The sequence below is a fragment of the Lagenorhynchus albirostris genome, chromosome 3, assembly GCF_949774975.1.
Source record: "Lagenorhynchus albirostris chromosome 3, mLagAlb1.1, whole genome shotgun sequence".
In the NCBI taxonomy this organism is placed as follows: Eukaryota; Metazoa; Chordata; class Mammalia; order Artiodactyla; family Delphinidae; genus Lagenorhynchus; species Lagenorhynchus albirostris.
Genome location: NC_083097.1, coordinates 104,630,402 through 104,650,997, shown reverse-complemented (window position 1 = coordinate 104,650,997; position 20,596 = coordinate 104,630,402). Strand labels below are relative to the sequence as shown.

The window sequence follows — 20,596 nt, the reverse complement described above, 5'->3', positions numbered from 1 at the left end:
CTTGCTGACTTTGGGAATATATGGCCCTGGTGAGAATGTCTCTTCTATCCTGTACTTTACACATGCATCATATTTCAGTGAAATCCCTCCACCACACTCTGCTTGGATAGCTTTCATACTCACATTCTCACTACATCTGAGGGGCACAGATTTTTTAATGTGGTCCCATTTTGAGGACCTGGTTGTGAATTTGATTTCTCCCTCTCTATTCCTTTAAATATCCCCAATTCTTAAAATAGGGATGTGTTATCCTTATTCATGTTATTCATCATATTCTCATCTTCTGTACAGTGTTCCAACTGGGGTTCTTACTTGGTACCCTGTCCTGGCATCTTTTACCCCATGATCCTGTCTTTCTGCTGGAAGTAATTATTCGAAGCTCCGGAAACCTGGGCTCCAACCACAGACCAGCAGAAAGGGTGTTAGATGCCAGCAGCTTTACCAGCTGGAGCGCCAGGGGCCCCGTAAGAGCCAAAAGGAAGCGGAGCTCCAGGAACTGGGAGCTGCTGTATGTGTCCTGTTTATAGTAGACTACATGGTATGATTCCATTGGCTCCCAGAGTAATCATTTTTATTGTTGGCCCTATGCGTTTTATTGATTAATTTCTTCTGCAAATTTCTGTTTTCTTTCTCTTCATCCTCTCTTGGTTGTTTATCTCATCTTCTTATGTTTCCAGCTTTAGATGGATCACATATGCCACATAATTCTGCAGTACCTTCTCATACTTTGTTTTTTTTAAGATTTTTTTTGATGTGGACCATTTTTAAAGTCTTTATTGAATTTGCTACAATACTGCTTCTGTTTTATGTTTTGGTTTTTTTGGCCACAAGGCATGTGGGATCTTAGCTCCCCGACCAGAGATGGAACCCCACACCCCCTGCATTGGAAAGCGAAGTCTTAACCACTGGACCGCCAGGGAAGTCCCGCTTCTCATGTTTTGGATAAGCAATCTCCATTTGGCTGTGATCACACAGTGATGATCTAAACTAATTAGAGCCAAATGATTCGCATTTTACTTATATCTGAAATTGCAAGTGAATATATAAAATTATTTTGCCATCTAATCCTGCTATGCTGCTAATCTTATCCTTGGAAAATTTCAAACCATTGGTGTGAGTGTGTGTAGCATTTGTTTAAATAATGCTGAAGCCAAATTATAATGTTCCAGACACAAATACAATACTCATGGAGCATTAGAGTCCATTAACTGGCTTACCGGCCTGAGGACTCCAGGGAGCGTCACAGATATCTAGGGTGTCCCTGAATATGATGTACACTTCAGCCAAATCACAGCTGTGAAGGCCCAGAGCAACTGCTAAGCATGTGTCTGTGACAGAAATTACTTTACTGGATTTGATCAGAAGAGTCGGGGAAGTGATTTTATATCTATATGTAGACATTTCAGTTAAACCCATCTGATTTCTACTCAAAGCGATCCCCAGGTTAAGAAGGATTTGTGTATTTCTTCGGCTAGTACTTATCAAGCACAAACTAAATATTTTAGGAAATGGGGATATAACTGTGAACAGGCCAGAAGAACTGTGTACTAATAGAGTTTACCTGCTAGGAAGAAAGACAGAATAAGCAAGTAAATAAATAAAAAGATTATCTGTGATGGTGATACAAGTTATAAAGGAAGAAACAAGCTCTTGTGGTAAAGGATGACCAGAGAGGGAGAAGGTAGGGGCTTGTGAAGGTCTCTCTGAAGAGGTGACCTGTGAACCCATGACCCATGGGAAGGAACCAGATGTGGGAAGAGTAGCAGGCAGAAGCAACAGCCGCTGCAAAGGCTCTGAGCCAGGCCAGTTCGGTATTTCTGAAACAGGAAGAAACACTGCCAAGGAGCACTGTTTGAGGGGTCAAAGGAGCTAGATTTGAAGGTGCTTCAACTTTTCTGTTGTGGACTCCTTGGCCATCTGTTGAAGCCTACGGATGGATCTCTTCTCATAATCGTGTTTTTCATTACCTAAGACAAAAATACATAGGAATGCAAAGAAGACCAATTGCATTATAATACAGCTATCCAAATATTTAAAAGACAAAGCTGCGACATAAAATATAAGTGCTGCTTTAACACATTTTGTAGCAGATCTAATAACTAACTGTGAAGTACAATTTGTCTGAAACAGTTGTAATGTGATATGAAATGTCTGTGGTTTCTCTAGGTGACAAAGTCACAGGTACTGCTCATACCACTAAGATTTTCTGCATGACTCAATGAAATACTAAATTTCAGTTAGAGGCTGTGAAAATCAAGGTGTGATTCTTTCCCCCCATTGTAAAATCACAGATCCCGTGAATCCTCTCCTTGGACCCCCTGGGGTCTGTGGCGCCCTGGGCACAAACAGCGGGGCTCCATCACGCAGGTTTCTTGGGCCACGGCAAGGCGTCAGACTAAGCGCTATGGGGAGCCACTGGGGAAATCTAAGCAAGAGAAGTGGTGTGATATTGCTGCTTTATATATAGAACCTGGATTCTAGGATAACAGGAGTAGAAGAGTGAGGTGACTATTACATGGTTCAGGTGAAAGACAAGCGTGGCTTGGAAAAGAGTAGTGGCCCTAGAGAGTGAGATGTGAACGTGTTCAAGATGTGTTCCAGAACTGCCAGGACCTGCTGATGGATTGGGTAGAGGGGGCGGGGAATGAGGAAAGGCAGATAAGGATGGCACGGAGGTTGCTCACAAGAGCCTTTGGGTGTTGGTGTTGCCATGTACTGGTGTGGAACCACCTGGGAGCGGAATTGGTTTGGAGAGTTAGGGCGGTGGCTGTGAATCCAGTGTGGCATTGTGGACCTGGTGAAGTGTGAGATGTTTATTACACAAATGGAGAGAGGTCTAGTATGCAGCAGGACCCAGAAGCCTGGGGCTCAGAAGAGAGTAGGGCCGAAAGGTGACATATCCACTCTACAGTTGAACCTGACGTTTTGAACAAAAGTGGGAAGCTAAGACAACTTGAGAGGGGCTTTCACTACTCCCCTCAAAGCTGCACCTTCCCACTCCTTTGAGGGAGAGCCCCCATTTTTCACTCCCCAAGAGAGGTGACGGAACTTGATAAAGGTCCCACAGCATAAGGGGGAACCAAGAGGGGGCACCTGGAAGCAGTATCCTGTCTCCTGCTTCCAAGCACGTGTTTTATCTCTGCTCAGTGCTACTTCTCCAACCTTATCCATTGTGAGAGCAAACCAAAATTAGGATCAAGGTTTTATGTAGCACAAAAGCAAGCTGAAGGGAAGATGTGAAAGAACAGTAGGCTGCAGATTTCAAATACTGGCTCCTCCACCATATAACATTGAACAAGTCACTTAACCTCACTGAGGCTTAATACCCTAATTCAAAATGGGAATAACACCACCACCTGGTGTTATTAAATTCAGTAAAAATACCTGGCACATAAAAGGCACTCAGTACATATTTTTGGTTGAACTTGAGTTGTATATATTTTTTAAATTTATTTATTTTTGGCTGTGTTGGGTCTTCGTTGCTGCGTGAGGGCTTTCTGTAGTTGCGGCGAGCAGTAGCTACTCTTTTTTTTTTTTTGAGGTACGTGGGCCTCTCACCGTTGTGGCCTCTCCCGTTGCGGAGCACAGGCTCCAGACGCGCAGGCTCAGCGGCCATGGCTCACGGGCCCAGCCGCTCCGCGGCATGTGGGATCTTCCCGGACCGGGGCACGAACCCGTGTCCCCTGCATCGGCAGGCGGACTCTCAACCACTGCGCCACCAGGGAAGCCCAGGGGCTACTCTTCGTTGTGGTGCACAGGCTTTTCATTGCAGTGGCCTCTCTCGTTGCGGAGCACGGGCCCTAGGGCACGTGGGCTTCGGTAGTTGTGGCATGCAGGCTCAGTAGTTGCGGCGCACGGGCTTAGCTGCTCCGCAGCATATGGGATCTTCCTGGACCAGGGCTCGAACCCACGTCCCCTGCGTTGGCAGGCAGATTCTTAACCACTGCACCACCAGGGAAGTCTCAAGTTGTATAATTTTTTTTTTTTTCGCTACGCGGGCCTCTCACTGTTGTGGCCTCTCCCCCTGTGGAGCACAGCCTCCGGACGCGCAGGCTCAGCAGCCATGGCTCACGGGCCCAGCCGCTCCGCGGCATGTGGGATCTTCCCAGACTGGGGCACGAACCCACGTCCCCTGCATCGGCAGGCGGACTCTCAACCACTGCGCCACCAGGGAAGCCCCAAGTTGTATAATTTTTAAGTGGACACTTGGTATTGTCTTTTTCTCATATATTTCAAGGTAGTTTTTTTTCTAGAAAAAAGAAGATAGTAATTGTGATGAAAACAGTACAAAGGACCTTGAATAATTTACTGAATTTCTCATGCTATTTCATGACCTATGGAAAAATAGATGATGTTCCACGGTTATTTACATATTAGAAAAAAAAAGCTTGAACAGAAGCTACAGGGTTTTCACCTTGTAGCAACAAAACACTATGTAGGGGCTTCCCCGGTGGCGCAGTGGTTGAGAGTCCGCCTGCCGATGCAGGGGACGCGGGTTCGTGCCCCGGTCCGGGAAGATCCCATGTGCCGCGGAGCGGCTGGGCTTGAGAGCCATGGCCACTGGGCCTGCGCGTCCGGAGCCTGTGTTCCACAACGGGAGAGGCCATGGCAGTGAGAGGCCCGCGTACCACAAAAAAAATAAAATATGGGCAGAGCCCATTCCCCATGTGAGAACAACCACGTGTAAAGTTGAAAATGAAGGGCGAGAGGTAGTAGGAGAGACACAGAGGAAGGCAGAGGTGGGGTCAGGTTTTCTTGTGGTCCCAGGTAAACAGTTTGAACTATATTCTAACGACTGGAGAATTTTAAGCAAAGGAGCAACATGATCTGATTTATATATTTACAAGGTCACTGTGACTGCTGTTTTGGAACTGGCCTAGGAGGTGACCAGAGTGGAAGCAGGGAGGCTGTTGCCTCCCAAGTAGGAGGTGATGGTGGCCCCGGGATGGCAGCAGTGGACATGGAGAGAGGTGCACAGACTCCAGATGGATGTCGAAAGAGTGCCGACCAGACTTACAGAAGGGCTGGATGTGCAGGGTAAGACACAGAAAGGAAACAGGATGACAAAGTGACGGGGTGGTTGGTGGTGTCATTTACTGATTCGGGTTGCAGAAAAGAAAGGTCGTGAGGTCCGTGCTAAAGCAAGAGTTTGGTTGTGGACAGATTAAGTTTGAGTTGTCTATGAGTCATGTAAGTGGAGCTGTTGAGTGGACTGCTGGAGCTTTGGAAAGAGGCCGAGGCTCGAGATTGGCATTTAGGGTCATGAGCAAATCGTCTGTGAAGTTTTCACTTGAAGCGCGTTGTTTCCAGTCGGGGTTGATGGATGTCTGGAGCGAGCATCTCCTTAGCTCCCCCGGAATCAGAATCGCCTGAGCAGCTTCAGCTGTCCTGGAAATTCACTGACAGACTGCGGAGTTGGGGGATTTAAAACACTGGCGGGAGTTTGGTTTTGTTCTCTGCTGTTTCAAGTTAACTGAACTGCATGATTTTCAGGTTTCATCTTCAGTTTTTGTTTTTTTGGTTTTTTTGTGGTACGCAGGCCTCTCACTGCTGTGGCCTCTCCCGTTGCGGAGCACAGGCTCCAGATGCACAGGCTCAGCGGCCATGGCTCACGGGCCCAGCCGCTCTGCGGCATGTGGGACCCTCCCGGACGGGGGCACGAACCCGTGTCCCCTGCATCGGCAGGCGGACTCTCAACCACTGCGCCACCAGGGAAGCCCCATCTTCAGTTTTAAATCATGCAAAGGACCTGTCACATGTCTTCTGATCCTCCACTGTCCCTTTCACATTGCGGCTCTCCAGGAAAGTAAGACAGCTCAGTGCAGGCTGTGTTGGACTTTAAGAATAAGCCCTGTCCCAAGAAAGGCAAGCGCTTGGTGAATAACTCTGCCAAGTGTCAGATTAACAGGAGACGCTCAGGCAGATAAACATTGAGTAAACATTCTGAGATCATGCCTTTTTTTTTTCTTTTTTTTTCTACTCCATAAATTTGTTATGGTTCTATCACTTTTACCCCTTCTATCAGTTTCTTTCATTCTCATGATGGTTCCTCATTAAGGAGATTCATGGGGAAGGTTGTAATCGATCAAAGCTATTAGCCACCAGAGTGTAATCTGGTTCCAGTACAAACTGACCTGCCCGATGTCCTGTCTGCCTTGGAGATTTAAGCCGATTAACTTAGAGTCTGGGAGGCAGGATCTAATGTCCTGTAGCACTGCACCCTCTCACCTCTACCCGCCAGTAAGGGATTTAATAAACTGACACTGTCATTAGAACTGAACCCACAGTTAACCCACCTTGAAAGTAACCACTAGTGCCTCGCTCACCTTGGATGTACATTTACAGCCAGTGAATGATGCTGTGTCCCTGGCAATGGAATGCTGCTTTAATTCCCTCTGCTGTCTCAGGCCCTATACTGCTGATTATGGTGGAGGTTTCTGTTTTGTTTCATCGGTTGGTTGGTTGGTTGTTTTTGTACCTGCTTCCAAGAGTAGATTAATCTCATGGTTCGGGAACAAGTCAGTGATTGGAATGAGGTCGCCACAAAAAAGGGCAGCTCACTGCCAGGGCTTTCAGTAGCACAATCTCTGTCCACTTTATGTTTTTGATGGAATCAGAGAACAAAAGGCAGGAAGGTGCCCTGGGCTGCCCACAGATCCCCTGGAAGCCATATGGGTGGACCTGCCAAGTGAAAGATGCCATGCAAATTAGCATTCTCCATCACAGACCTCTGCTCTTAAAATACAGCTAACCACCAAGTACAAGCTGAGTACTAAGGTCAAACTAAAGACTCTTCAAGAATGATATTTGAGCTGCAAAAGCTGTCCACAAGCAGCAGGATAAATTACTTATCATGGTTCCCCTGGTATTTTGTACCAGGGGAACCATGATAAGTAAATATTCCTTCTTGCACTGATAACACCAGTTAAGGTGCAATTCTCCGCCCCCCTTCATCCACCCGCTCTTCTCCCCCTCCCTTCCTTTTTTTTTTTTATTGACAATGATAATATAATAGGAGCACAGTCCTTGGAGCTAGACCACACAGATCAAAGCCAAGGCCAAACTTCTACAAGTTTTTTAACTTCTCCGAGCCTCAGTTTCCCTATCTATAAAATGGTGATGATAATAATGGTACCTCTTTCAAAGATTATTGAAGAGTAGATCAGTTACTACATGTAGCAGATAAGATAGTGCTTGGCATATTGTAAGGTCTGAGTAAACATGTAAACTTAAGCTACTGTCATTCATTCAACCTTGTGACCGTTGAACGTGCTATAGATGCCAGTGACATAAAGGTAAGGGCCTACCTCAGGTCAGTGGGAAGACGGACACACCAACAAACCTGCCATTCTGCCTCAGCAGGCTCTTTACTGAATGTGTGGGAGATGAAGATGCTACTACAGAATAGGTATAATACTCTCTATATAATAAGTATAACTGTTAAGAGACGGAGAAGACATAGAAAAGCATGAAATGTAATTGAACAATAATTGAGATCAACCTTTTACCTCTTAAGAATTAAGCTAGGGCTTCCCTGGTGGCACAGTGGTTGAGAGTCCGCCTGCCAATGCAGGGGACACGGGTTCGAGCCCTGGTCTGGGAAGATCCCACATGCCGCGGAGCAACTGGGCCCGTGAGCCACAATTACTGAGCCTGTGCGTCTGGAGCCTGTGCTCCGCAACAAGAGAGGCCGCGATAGTGAGAGGCCCGCGCACCGCGATGAAGAGTGGCCCCCACTTGCCACAACTAGAGAAAGCCCTCACACAGAAACAAAGACCCAACACAACCATAAATTAATTAATTACTTTTAGAAAAGAGTTAAGCTAAAATGCATGACAATGTAGCTGAGACTAAATGCCCAGAAATTGGACCTTATTGTGGTTGAGTAAAAGAATTAACATAGAACAGAACAGCAGCCTAAAAATATTTTATAAAGTTACCATGATAACATTCTGGCCAGCCAACCATTCAGTTATCTGATGTACCAATAAAACAGCAGGACTTACCATATTCCACCAAGCTGAAAATCTGCGAAACATCTAGTGTGTGCATGTGCAGGCGTATACACACACACACACACACACACACACACACACACACACACATGCCCACGCGCACATGCAAATGCCATTTGGTGCAGAAAGAAAACATAAATATGGAGAGCAAGGAACAGAAGTGAGGCTGGTTTCAAGCTCACCTCTAATACCCACTTGCAATCTATCCTTAGGTGAGTTACTAAACTCTGCTCCCCAGTGTTTGCACCTGTAAAATGGGGATAATGTTAGCACCTGCCTCACAGGGTTATTGTGAAGACTCAATGAGACATTGCATAAGACACTCCAGATAGCTAGCAGTGGCTTGCCCCAGCCTTGGCTCTGTAATAGTTTATTTTATTGCTGTAGTTTGCTGTGCACTAGACACCTCCCTCCCCTGACTCCCTCCTCTCTCCCTGTCTCTCTCCCTCCCTCCCTCTCTCCCTCTGGATGTATATATATATATATTTACACAAGTAATCCATGTTCATTTTAGAAAAACAAGAATATACATACAAAAAGGGAAAAATTAAAGACCATTCTGATTCCACCACCAAGAGCAGCAACTATTTTGCTAGTATCCCTCTGGTCTTTGTCTATGTAAATTCACTACATCTATGCAAATGTCCATGTGTATGTAAATACATGACTACATTTACAGGATCATACTCTACATTCTGTCTAGTAGAATTCTTTTCCTGTTCAGCAATATATCATGTCAGTAAATATAAAATATACATTACCATTTCAGATTACTTTATAGTAGTCTGTTTTAAGTAAATTCCATATTGTAGTTAGACAATGCCCTATTGCTGGAAACTTGAGGCAAAATCCCATTTTCTCTGTTATAAACTCTGTTTGTGTAAATATCCTGCATTAGCCTATTTGGATACTTTGGCAGAGGTTCTTACCATGGCACAGGGCGAATTTTTCCTCAACAACAGACATTACCAGTGGTCTTATTCATGGGGCCTGCATTTGCGTAGGAGATAAATTATACTTAGTGTCCTGAAGAAGTCACAGATTTTAACATAGCAGTACCTGTTTGAAGAACCTCATACCTAAATGTGACCCAGCAGCAAACAATACAAAGGGTGAACTGAACCAAAGAAGAACATGTATAGTGTTAATAAGGTGCAGAATCCAGGTGCTGGTGGTCATGGACATAAAAAGTGGCCTGGAAATTTTTCAGGAATATAGAAGATCAAAGAACAATTAGAAAATTGGAAACTGGGAACAAGCAATAGCAATTTCTAGTTTGCCTTTGCAGTTTATTTTACATCAGAGCTCAGTAGTCATCCACAATTACCTCCTTGCATTCCTGAGTCATTTCAATGAGCAATGTCAAGGGCCACATAAAGTGCTAAGTTATTTTTAATAAAACGTACTCAGAATTCCCAAGGAACAGAAACTGGGGGGAGTCTTAGCCAATGAGATAAGCTTGTCTGTGCACATCTGTCACGTAGTTATGGAGAACCTACTATGTTCCAACAAGTGGGGACACAGAGAAAAGTAGGCCAGGCTCCCAGATCTGCTTCCAGGGAAAATCTAAGCTGTCACGGGGTGAGGGGGAGGGCGCGGGGGGTCGGGCCGCTGCTAGGTCGGCACTGTTGTTAAAGAATCTGGACTTCTTTAATGTCTTGCAATTTCAATTTTCAAATATTTTACTGACAGGACATCTGAATAAGAGTGGAGAGATTCTGATCCCCTTCTCAGTATCACCTGGAGCAGTCATTCTCCCTCACTGAGCCTCTGTAACGTTGGGATAACAAGGCCTCATTTCTACTCTCCACTTCACAGAGATAGTGCCAGTATTTAGATAAGAAAACGTTAATAACTAAGAGCTCTTTGAATTTCTTTGAAGCTGCCCAGATGTCTGAGGTAGCATGACAACACGTAGCAGGGTTAATACTGTTTGCACTTGATCATTTTGGTATCGTATTAAATTTGTATAATACTGCATTTATATTCACAGACAATATATGTTTTAATCTAATATATATTTAGATTATATTTAATTATATAAATATAATTATATTTAATTAATTATTTTAAATAAATTATTTAAATAAATTATTTTAAATAATTAATTTAATTAATTATATTTAATTATATTAAATATAAATATATATATTTAATATAATCTATGTTTTAATATATATTCAGCTCCATTTTTGAGCTGAGGTGACGTCTTTCAGCATCTCAGCCCATTTTTAAAGTGGATTGTCACTGGAAAGGGGTAATTTAGGCATACGGGGTCATTTACTATTTGCCTCAGGCAAACATTCAAGGGAGGGAACGTTCCAGAAAACTGTCTTCTGTGCCTTTGACCCCCCATCTCTTGTGCTCACTCTTTGAGGCTTTTGTGTTGGCCCTTACACAGCTCTTTCCTCAACTTGCTCGCCCTCTTCCTAGCTCGTATGTCTCTTGTCTCTGCCCCGAGCCTGGCCTTCCCCCTCTCTCCAGTCACTTCCATCCACTCTTGTCTCCCCTGTCATGGTCCTTTCCCTCCCACCAATGGTTTTGTAGGAAATGCTGTGCTGGCCCCTTGGGGTATCTGCTCAGCAGCCCACAGCACTGCTAGTCCCCGAGATGAGATGGAAGCCAGCCAGCCAGTGTCTCTCCCACCTCACCCTGTCAACTGTGTGTGACCTCACTCTTTCCCTGGACTCCTTGGCCTCTGTCATCGCTACATGGGATAGTGAGATGGGAATGTCAAATTACTTGGGCACATTTCCATGCTAATCCAAAGGAAAGCCACCTGGCTTCATTACCACTATGCACTGACTCCAACATGTAAGCATGACATTTCCTAGAATGGAAAACATCTCAGCAGACATTTAGCAGTTCCCCAAGTGGGAGGACAGCAACACTATTTCCCGTCCTGCAGGAATGCTCATCTCTAGTCTTTCAACAAGCTGACGTTTTCCCCACCCTTTCTGGAGTTGGTTCAGCCAAGATGGCAGCACAATTAAGATGTCAGAGACGGTCCTACATAGGAGGTTCAGGGTCCTAAAACATAAGGCAGGGGCATTACAAGACGCGTGGAGTCAGATGAGTCTCATTCCCCAAGACCACCCTCAGGCTCAGAGATTGACTAGAAGGACTCACACAACTCTTAGAAAAGCTCTTAGACTCATGGTTATGGTTAATTACAACAGAGGGATACCGATTAAAATCAGCAAAGGGAGAAAGTGCATGGGGCAACGTCCAAGAGAAACAAGGCACAAGCTCCCAGATGTCCCCTCCAAGTAATATCACACAGATGTGCTTAATTTTCCTAGCAACAATCTGTAACAACGTATGCAAAGCATTATCTCTCAGGGATGCTCACCCGAGCCTCCGTGTTCAGGGTGCTTATTGGGGTCAGTCACAAAAGACATGCAGCACCTGCATGAAAGACCTCAAGCTACTCAGACTCCAGCCCCTACAACAAAAATAGGTGTTCAGCATAAATCGCACTGTTGGCATAAACTATCTGCTTACACTGGCGCCACGTGGCCCAAGGCCTCAGGCATGCAAAAACGCTCTTATGAGGCACATTATCACAAGGACTCAGAGCTCTTCTCTTAGGAGCCAGTCTTAAAAAACAGGTCTTTCTTGGGAACGTGCAGGATTTGAGCAACCTGGTCCTGCTGAGTTAACCCTTTCCCGCACACGTTCCCAGGGCCAAGACGCAGGAATGCTCTGGCAGCAGACAGCACCTCCTGCACCTCAGTTACCTTCCAAATATAAGGTCCTCTCTGCCTTCCACATAGGGTCACTGTGATTCATAATAATAATCATTGAACTCTTTCAAAACCAGCAGGACACCTACAGCAAGGATGCTTTTATTATTATTATTATTACTATTCCTATCATCATAATCACTAGTGTCATATTACACTCACATCATAATCACTACTGTTCACGGGACAGGGCATGGGAATGAGCCCTTAATGCTTCTGTGTGATCTCAGAACAGGTCAGAAGTGCCTTTTTCCAGATGCTGTAGACAAGGACAACCTCAGAGTAGTGTGTCTTCACTCCTCCCTGGCATTTAACCCTGTCCTTGCTTTTCTCTGTCTCCCTTCCCTTGGCAGTGGCTCAGAAATCCAGGCCCCCAGCACGAGAAGCGGACTCTGTTTGGAGACATGGTGTGCTTCTTGTTCATCACTCCTCTGGCCACCATCTCGGGCTGGCTCTGCCTACGGGGCGCCGTGGACCACCTGCACTTTAGCAGTCGGCTCGAAGCCGTCGGACTAATTGCACTCACTGTCGCACTCTTCACTATTTACCTCTTTTGGACACTAGTAAGTATGGCCCAGGGCCTGGGAGTTAGGTCGGTGGGAGCTGGCAGCCCCCCAGCTGGCATAGCCTCCCCTCTTGCCTGTAGCTCATCTCACCCACCCGGGGGCAGACAGACCTTCAAATGCTGGCGAGAGTGTGGGATTCGGTTTACTACTGCACGTGAACGTGTGTGTGTGTGTGTGTGTGTGTGTGTGCGCGCACTGCTGGGAAGAGCAGATGAAGTAAAGAAAAAGCCCCAGCTTCTGAGAGTTCCTCAAAGACATGCACCCCAGACATCCCTCTCCTCTCGTAGCCAAGGACTCCATCTGTTAGGAGGCCTGGCGTTTTCTCTCTCTCGTCCATGCTCCTCTCTCTTGCCGGGATTGTGATGTATGGTGAATGAAGCACTTGGCCACTGTTGCTGTCGCTGCCTGCACAGATCGTGAATCCTCCTGCTGGTTATTTTCTTTTTATGTCCTGACGCGGCCTAAAGTCCTTGTTGGACACGGAGCTGCACTTCGCCTGATGATTATTCCGGGTTGGGATATTGACTCTGCTGCCCATAAAAACACTAATTCATCTAGCTGAGAAGCTGTCACTAAAGAAAAACCATTTCCCAATAAGTGTTCCTGCTGTATATGAGGGGAAAATCTTTAACCCTCTCTGGTTCTTTATTGTTTTAACCCCGTGATTGCTCGGGTACCAGTTGGCAGCACCCACAAAGCGCAGCATCTGCCGTCTCTTGACGCTTCCCTCTGAGACCTGCAGGGAAGGATGTCACGATCCTCTAGAAGGTTTTCAGAAACCGGGCCCCCTGCTTCCTGGCATGACTCTCCTGTGCCTGCTCATCTCTAATCCGAGCACATTCCATTGTTATTCAATATGTATTTCCTGTCTAGACTGTCCCATTCCCATACCGGCAGCACAGTGTTGGCATGTAGAAGCTTCTAGTGCTCACACTTGCTCCCTTGCTCTGTCTCCCGAGTCCTGTGCCACCAGCTGCCATTCCTGCCACACTGACGCAACCCCCTGCTCATCGCGTTTCCCTCTTGTCCAGCTCTTTGCCTCCTCTCAGGGGGAAATTTCAGACAATAAGTGGGGGACACATTTCAGTCTCAGTGAGAGGGGCATGACGTGAGCCTTGGTAAACAGGTAGTGTTTACGATGCTTGGAGCTTTATCAGAGTCCTCTGGTTAAGGTAGGCATTCTGTTCCCAGCCTAATGAAGCCCCCAGGCAAAACTATTATTGTCTCCTTTAAATGTCTATGCTTCCAAAGTGTGTCCTGATTCATTGTGAATCAAGCAACCATGCTCACTCAGAAGCCACAAGGACACAGTGATGGGAAGAGGCTTAAAAATAAGAAATTAAAGGGCTTCCCTGGTGGCACAGTGGTTGAGAGTCCACCTGCCGATGCAGGGGACACGGGTTCGTGCCCCGGTCCGGGAAGGTCCCACATGCTGCGGAGCGGGGGGGCCCATGAGCCATGGCCGCTGAGCCTGCACGTCCGGAGCCTGTGCACCGCAACGGGAGAGGCCACGACAGTGAGAGGCCCGTGTACCACAAAAAAATTTAAAAAATAAGAAATTAGGGAATACCCTGGTGGTCCAGTCATTAGGACTCAGAGCTTTCACTGCTGAGGGCCCACATTCAATCCCTAGTCGGGGAACTAAGATCCCACAAGCTGTGTGGCGTGGCCAACAAAAAGAAAAAAAGAAAAGAAAGAAATTGTCTGTCTACTACTGTCTAACTACTGAACCACCTTGGGAAGTCATTTCACTTCTCTGAGCCTCAGTGTCCTCATCTGTAAAGTGGGGATGAGATTAATACCCATCCTGCCAACTTCCCCTGGTCTTACGAGATCGAAGTGAAAGCGCCCATGGGAAAGCGCTTTGGAAAATAATTAAGTGTAAGTTTTTACCATGTTTAGAGGTTTGCTAGTCTCTGATTTTTCTTATACAAGTGCGTAAAGTGAAGGACGGATGAAGATATAGACTTAAATGATGGGCATTCAAACCAACTTAAGGCCTTTTTGAAAATCTGCTTTGTAAAGCACACACTTACATAACAAGAAAGAAAAAAAAGAGGGGAGTGGGCAAAAGAGGGAAAGAAAAAAAGAGATTACCTAGGATGTGATCCTATTTCATCTCTCATCCCAGGTGAAAGGAAAATTTGGGAGGGAAAGGTCCCCGGAGTGGCTCTTTCAGGAGTCTGATAACATACGTCATTCCAGAAATGCTTCCAAAAGGCAGTGCTGCGTGGTAACAAGCACATCCCTTCAGAATCCAAAGGCTCTGTGTTTAAACCCAAGGTTTAGCATCCTGATAGCTGTGTAACTTCAAACAGGTCCCTAACCTTTCTGAGCATCCTTCTCCTAATGCAAAAACTTGGGGAAACGACTGCTAACCCCTGGGCCAATGTGCTATTGTGAGGATGAGGTGGGATGACCTCGGGAACATCCATCAGAGCACCTGGCAGAGGACGGGTTTTCTTCCTCTGACTGCTGTGTTCCACCACATCCTGCACTGCCCCCCGGCTCCCCGTAAAATGCCGAGCAGCTGGAGGGAAAGAAAGCGCTTCTCCCCTTGGGTGTGAAGAACACACGGCCATAGCTCAGCAGCAGGTTATCGAATCTAGACTAACTCCTTCCCAGATAAATGCTGTTGCTGAGCGGCCCTAGCAAGAGCCGTAATTCAGAAGCTGACAGCACTTGGAAGCTGCCCTCCAGCAGAATCGCACTGTAAACAAGCTGTCAGGCTTAAGGAGAATACGCTGTGAAAACGTCTTAGATAAACAAACACAGTGTCAGTCCCAGCCCGGCTCCTCGGAGGAGCCCTCCTGGAAGGGCCTCGCCGGGCGCCATCAGGAGGAACCCGCGCCCGTGCTGCTCGCCTGCGGGTGCCTGTGGAGCTCCTTGCCTCCACCAGGGCCCAGGCTTGACGCAGACTCAGGGAGTTCTGCCTTCTGAAACCTACTGTGCGGGAACCCAGGTGTCTGGGACCCAGGAGGCCAAGACCTCTACCACCTCCCCCCTGAGAGCTGGGGGTGGGGGGAAGATACCCCAGAAACATCACTGTGCATGTCACCAACGATTTGAAGCCCATGGACACGAGAAGAGTAGGTGAGAACTGAGTCCACATGAAGCATTTAGAAAGTGTCCACATAGGATGTGCGTTAGCCCAGTGTAGCGATGCCCACGTGCAGTGACCCCCAGGAGGTACTACCATCCGCCACATCGCCGATGCAACCAGAGCCCAGCCCAGAAACCAGTTAAATCACAGGATGAAATGAATGATGCTCCGGCTCCACTGGCTGACTCCCAGTCCCACGGGTTAATCATTTAAAATCTCTTTACGAAGGGGGAAGGTCCCACAGAACACTGTCCCGGCAAGGCTCACTGTGGGGCGGGTCTAGACACACCCCGAGGGTGTCCAGCACGACCTGGAGTGGCTGATTCACGCCCGCGCCGCCCTCTTCTCTTCCACAGTGCCATCACAGGTCAGTGAGCTGCGCCCAGTTCTGGGAAGGCAGCTGCCAAAGCCCTGGCCCCACCAATATGCTTCCGTCGCACCATAAACTCCCGAGAGGGCAGAATCAAAATTCGTAATGAGATTTCCCAAAGCCTGCTGGGACTTTACAGCAAAGCTTCAGTGCAGCCCATCACCTCCCTCAGGGAGAGGTGATGCTAATATGCTCCAGCCCTCTGTGTGCCGTGCACATGACCGCAACTCTCTGTGCAGACCTTGCCCGTGACAGGAGGTTAATAAATAGCCTTTGGATGAAGAAATGAAGACACTTCAAGAAACCCATCCCATAAAGAGTAGTGTTTTTAGAATAGTGGCCCTGTGCTCTTTCTTCACCCTCTTTCTTTAAAACCTCAGAAGTTTAAGAAATATCTAAATGAAGTTCCCAGTGTTACTATTGCCATAGCTTCTTCTTCCTTCATGTTGTTTATTTTTTCCTCACTGCCTCTTTATTGCTCTACATCAAACCTGCTTTATTCCTCTTCTGTTCCACCAAGGGGAGGGAGTGTCTTGGCGCTCCTAGAGACCAAAGCCAGGACTACCCAGGGCGACTGCAAACCCACGGTCCCTCTGCCCTGCACCTACCTTCCTTTATTTTCCCCGATGCAGCGCCATCTTCATGATGCTTTCTTCTTATTGGTTGAATTTGCCTGCAGACATGGTGGTGAACAGCAATCAAGGTAGATTAATGCATAATAAGATCTCGTTCGTTTGTCCGAACAAGCGGGCTGATTTTTGTACTTCCCGGCCAAGGAACCACGAGACCTGCTAAGTCATGGACTCCCCACGTTCCCCTGTGCTTCACACGCTTGAACTTACGTGCGAATCACCAGGGGATCTTGTTAAAATGCACGCTCTGATTCCGTAAGTCTGGGCGGAGCCCACAGGTGTCACATTCTAACAAGCTCCCAGGTGGTACGGCCTCCACGGGCACACTGAGAGCAGGGCTTTCAAGGAAATAGCCCAGCCTCTCTTTTTCTTTTTGCCCCCAGTTTCCTGTATCCAGGAAGGAGTGTCACAAAGTGATCTTCTTTTCCAGATTTAACCCATCAGAAATAACAGGCCAAGAACACTAACGTGTGGCAGTGGCACTGTGCTAAGTGCTTTTTGTGCATTATCTCTGATATCATTATTCACAGTTTACAAACGAGGACACCGGGACTTGGAGGCAGCAAACAACCCTCCCAAAGTCGCGGAGACATCAGTAGAGGATGGGGCTTCGGCCTGGTGCGCCCACCCGCCCGGAACCCTCGGGCTGCTCCCTCCTGCGCACAGCTGCAGCTGCTTCTGCTGCTTACTGAAGACGCCAAGCATGCGCTGCTCTTTAACGTCCCGGACGCAGGGACCCTTGATTTCAAATCCAGCTTTCGTGTCATATTTCCAGATTCCAGACTTCTTGTACTGCCTCAGCTCTTCATTAGTACTAGTCTGTTTCCTACACCTTCCCGGCCCTTGGCCCTGAACAGCATGCTTTCCAGCCTGCCTCTTACATTCATGAGTAGCACCAAGCAGCAGCAGGACAGAACAGAACAGATAAAAGAGAATCAAACTTAAAAAAAAAAAAAAAAACAACCTCTGATCCACTTTGGCATGTTCAGAGCCTCTTGGAGAAAAGCACATCTGTGTGAGTTTAAAAGCTTTTATTTTCATACTCAAATCTCTCTGGCATTCAGCCTGTGGCATCTGCTTTCTAGCCTCAGAAATCTGAGTGGCCTTGGATTTCATGATCCTGCCATGAAGACAAACAAGCCCTTGCTGATCAAGGGCCTGCATTCTCCTCTACTTCCAGAAACACCGAGCCCAAACCACAGGGTCAGCCCACTCTTTGACCGACGTAGGCCCTGTACCAGGGTCAACATGACCCACACAACCCAGGTGGTTAAACAGCCCATACCTGGATAATTTGTCACTCTCAGGTCATGGGCACCTTCCTCTCCAGCACTTACCTAGTTATCTGGATATACTCAAACTAGAACCTACTTCCACCTTTAAAGGCGGTTTGTACATCTTCAGAAGGACAGATTATTTGAATTTCCTGGGCGGTTCATCAGTGCTTTCTGCCAGCCTTCTCCAAAGCAAACCACAGATGTAAGCATCTCATTCCAGTCTATTTACACAAGAAGCAAGCACTTTGGGGGCAAGTTATGTCACAGTTGATGATGCGTTTACTGCTCGTGCTGTCCTGTATCATGTAAGACAGGCCTAAATCTAAAGCAGTGTTGCAATTAGAAGGTACAGGATAGTCATTCATCCATTCACTCAGTGAACTTAACTAAGCAGCTTCCCAAGCGCCAGACACTGTGATAAGTACACAGCATGCAAAGATGAATACAACACAAGACCTGCCCTCAACATGCTTCTAGTGCAGGGTGAGAGAGAAACAAGTGGCGTGGTGTACAGGGCACTGATGCCACGCTGAGGTGGGCACAGGCACTGGCTCAGGAAGAACGCATCAGCGGAGTTGGTGCCCAGGCCAAAGCTTCCCCACTGGACGCCATGGAAGGACTGAGCTGGAGGCAATGGGGATCACCCACAGGGACCACCAAGTACAGTTGTTCAGTTTGTCCACAGCACAGTACGAAGGGTGCCCTTCCTATCACACTGTGAATGGGGTCCTTCGAGTTGTGCAGTGTCCAACCTACAGAAGGGTACGTGAAGCCCCAGCATCCCTCTCATTTAACAGAGAGAAACTTGATGACCAGAAAGGCACATTGCCTAGTCCCACAGCTGGCCAAGGGCTGGCGCCGTACCTACTCTGCCCATTGCCCCCAGCCAACTTTCTTCCCCACTGATACTTTGGGGCCCAGACCACTATCCTGAAAATAAATCCAAACTCCGGAGGAACCTCATTTGCTATTAATACTCCGATTTTACCCAGTTTGAAGAGGCACGAGGGAGACCTGCCCCTTGTTCACACGTGGGTGCTCTGTGGCTGGGGCCAGTCTCCCAGCGCTCAGCTGCCTGCTACAGCAGTTTCCCCCCAGCTCTTGCCCCGCTGTACTGCTGTTTGGAGCTGTTTTAAATGGCGTGTATGTTGTTTGGACTGATAATCAGCTTCCGCTTACCTGAAACCTTCCCTTATTTTTCCTCTCCTGACCCCAGGTGTCATTTAGGTACCACTGTCGACTGTACAATGAATGGCGTCGGACCAATCAGAGGGTGATTCTCCTCATTCCAAAGTCTGTCAACGTCCCTTCTAACCAGAAGTCCTTGCTGGGCCTCCACTCTGTCAAGAGGAACTCAAAGGAGACGATTGTTTGATGTTTGTGTGTTTGGTTGGTTGATTTGTTGTTTGGGGTTTGGAAGTTTCTGCACTGGGCCACCCTGAAACCCTTCCTCGAGCCCGTGGGTCGAAGAACATCCAGAGCCATGTTATCATGTCGCCCTGAGCAACGGACTCCGCCTGAAGAAAGCGAATCGCTCTTTGACTTCAAATCACGGATGCTGCAATCATATGATATTTGCTGAGCTGCCAAACGTGTATTTAGCAGATACTGTATGGAATTTTCTGAACACCTCTTTAACATATGAGGAAGGTTGTCCTGCTAAGGATGCAATTCAACTCTTCCTTTTTTATTACTATTTCAAATATATATATAGATATATATATATATTAAACTTAGATGATAATCAAAGATGAAAAGCCAATGTTAAAACTGATTTCATGGTTGGTTTGGATGGGTTTTGTTTGGGTTCGTTGGTTTGTTTCCCAGTTTCTACTGTAGATTCTTTGGGGTAATTTGATAGCTTGAGTGTCTTTTCCATCTCTTCCATGCCCCTTACTCAAGGGGACAGCGTAGCAGCTGCAGGACAAGTCATATTTGAAGGATGTTTTGTACTCAACTTCATTTAATTATTCAGTTTTTAAAGGAAAAACAAGCGTGGCGACTCTCCCCACAGTGAACTGTTTACTTAAATTTCATTAAGGAGAAAAACAATTTATGGTGAGAAGCACGCTCCTTTCAACTTGTTTGGTAATGACAGCTGATAGAAGCTATTTTCTAATAATAAATATCCAGTGTGTGAAAGACCCCCACTGATTGCAATACTATTTTTTTAATCACAAAACCTGTGAAGTTTCCCCAAGTAGATTTGAAAAAGGAAAAAAAAAAAAGCAAAGGCAAAAAGGTTGGTGTTCCTATTCCCATTTCATTTAGCGCATGTCTTAATCCTTCATTCGCACTGAACTGGAGGATCATTAGACATTTCTAGGAACCCTGGACCTGTTTTGCATATCAATTAGCATTCCCATTGCTCTGCCGAATTTCCGGCTTGACAGGTAGTCGTGGCCAAAAAAGCCTGTCCAAGCAGTCTAAGACCCCTTTGTCTGATTTTCCAAAAAAACAGAGAAAAAGGCCCCACGCAGTGCCTTCCCCCAACCACAAGCCAATTCTGTCACAGGCTGAAATAGGCATTTTCTAAGGGCTCCATGTCCCTCTTTTATCCATCGCGGTGTAAAGGGTCTAGACTGCTCCCTGCCTTTGTGTGTCCACTGAAGCCAGGGAGCAGACATGCTGTCTGAGGAGAGCACTCGCTCAGATTGGCACTCAGGCTCCCGTCCGCCCACCTACCCACAGCCCTGAAAAGAAGACGGAGCCCAGCTTTGGGGAATGCTTAAGATACGGATTTCTAGAACATGACCCACATTGCAACTATCACTCCAGCGTCTGCCTCGTGCTCCAGGAGGTGCAAAGGAACAGGCAGTGAGGAGGGTAACGATTTTTGTCTGCAGATGGATCAAGCTGATGCAGGTGTCGCCTTTGTCTGGCGAGC

The 20,596-nt window shown here is 46.9% G+C and overlaps 1 protein-coding gene across 2 annotated transcripts in view; it reads left to right on the top strand.

The window, feature by feature from the left end:
- Nucleotides 1-19,854, top strand: part of MARCHF3 (membrane associated ring-CH-type finger 3) — a 148,952-nt gene extending 129,098 nt beyond the window's left edge. For both annotated transcript variants that reach the window (XM_060143500.1, XM_060143501.1), the window contains 2 exons: nucleotides 12,115-12,324; nucleotides 18,926-19,854. In XM_060143500.1, the coding sequence (XP_059999483.1) occupies nucleotides 12,115-12,324; nucleotides 18,926-19,084 (369 nt within the window). In that variant the 3' untranslated portion in view covers nucleotides 19,085-19,854. The remainder of the gene's footprint in view (nucleotides 1-12,114; nucleotides 12,325-18,925) is intronic.
- The last annotated feature ends 742 nt before the right edge of the window (nucleotides 19,855-20,596 follow it).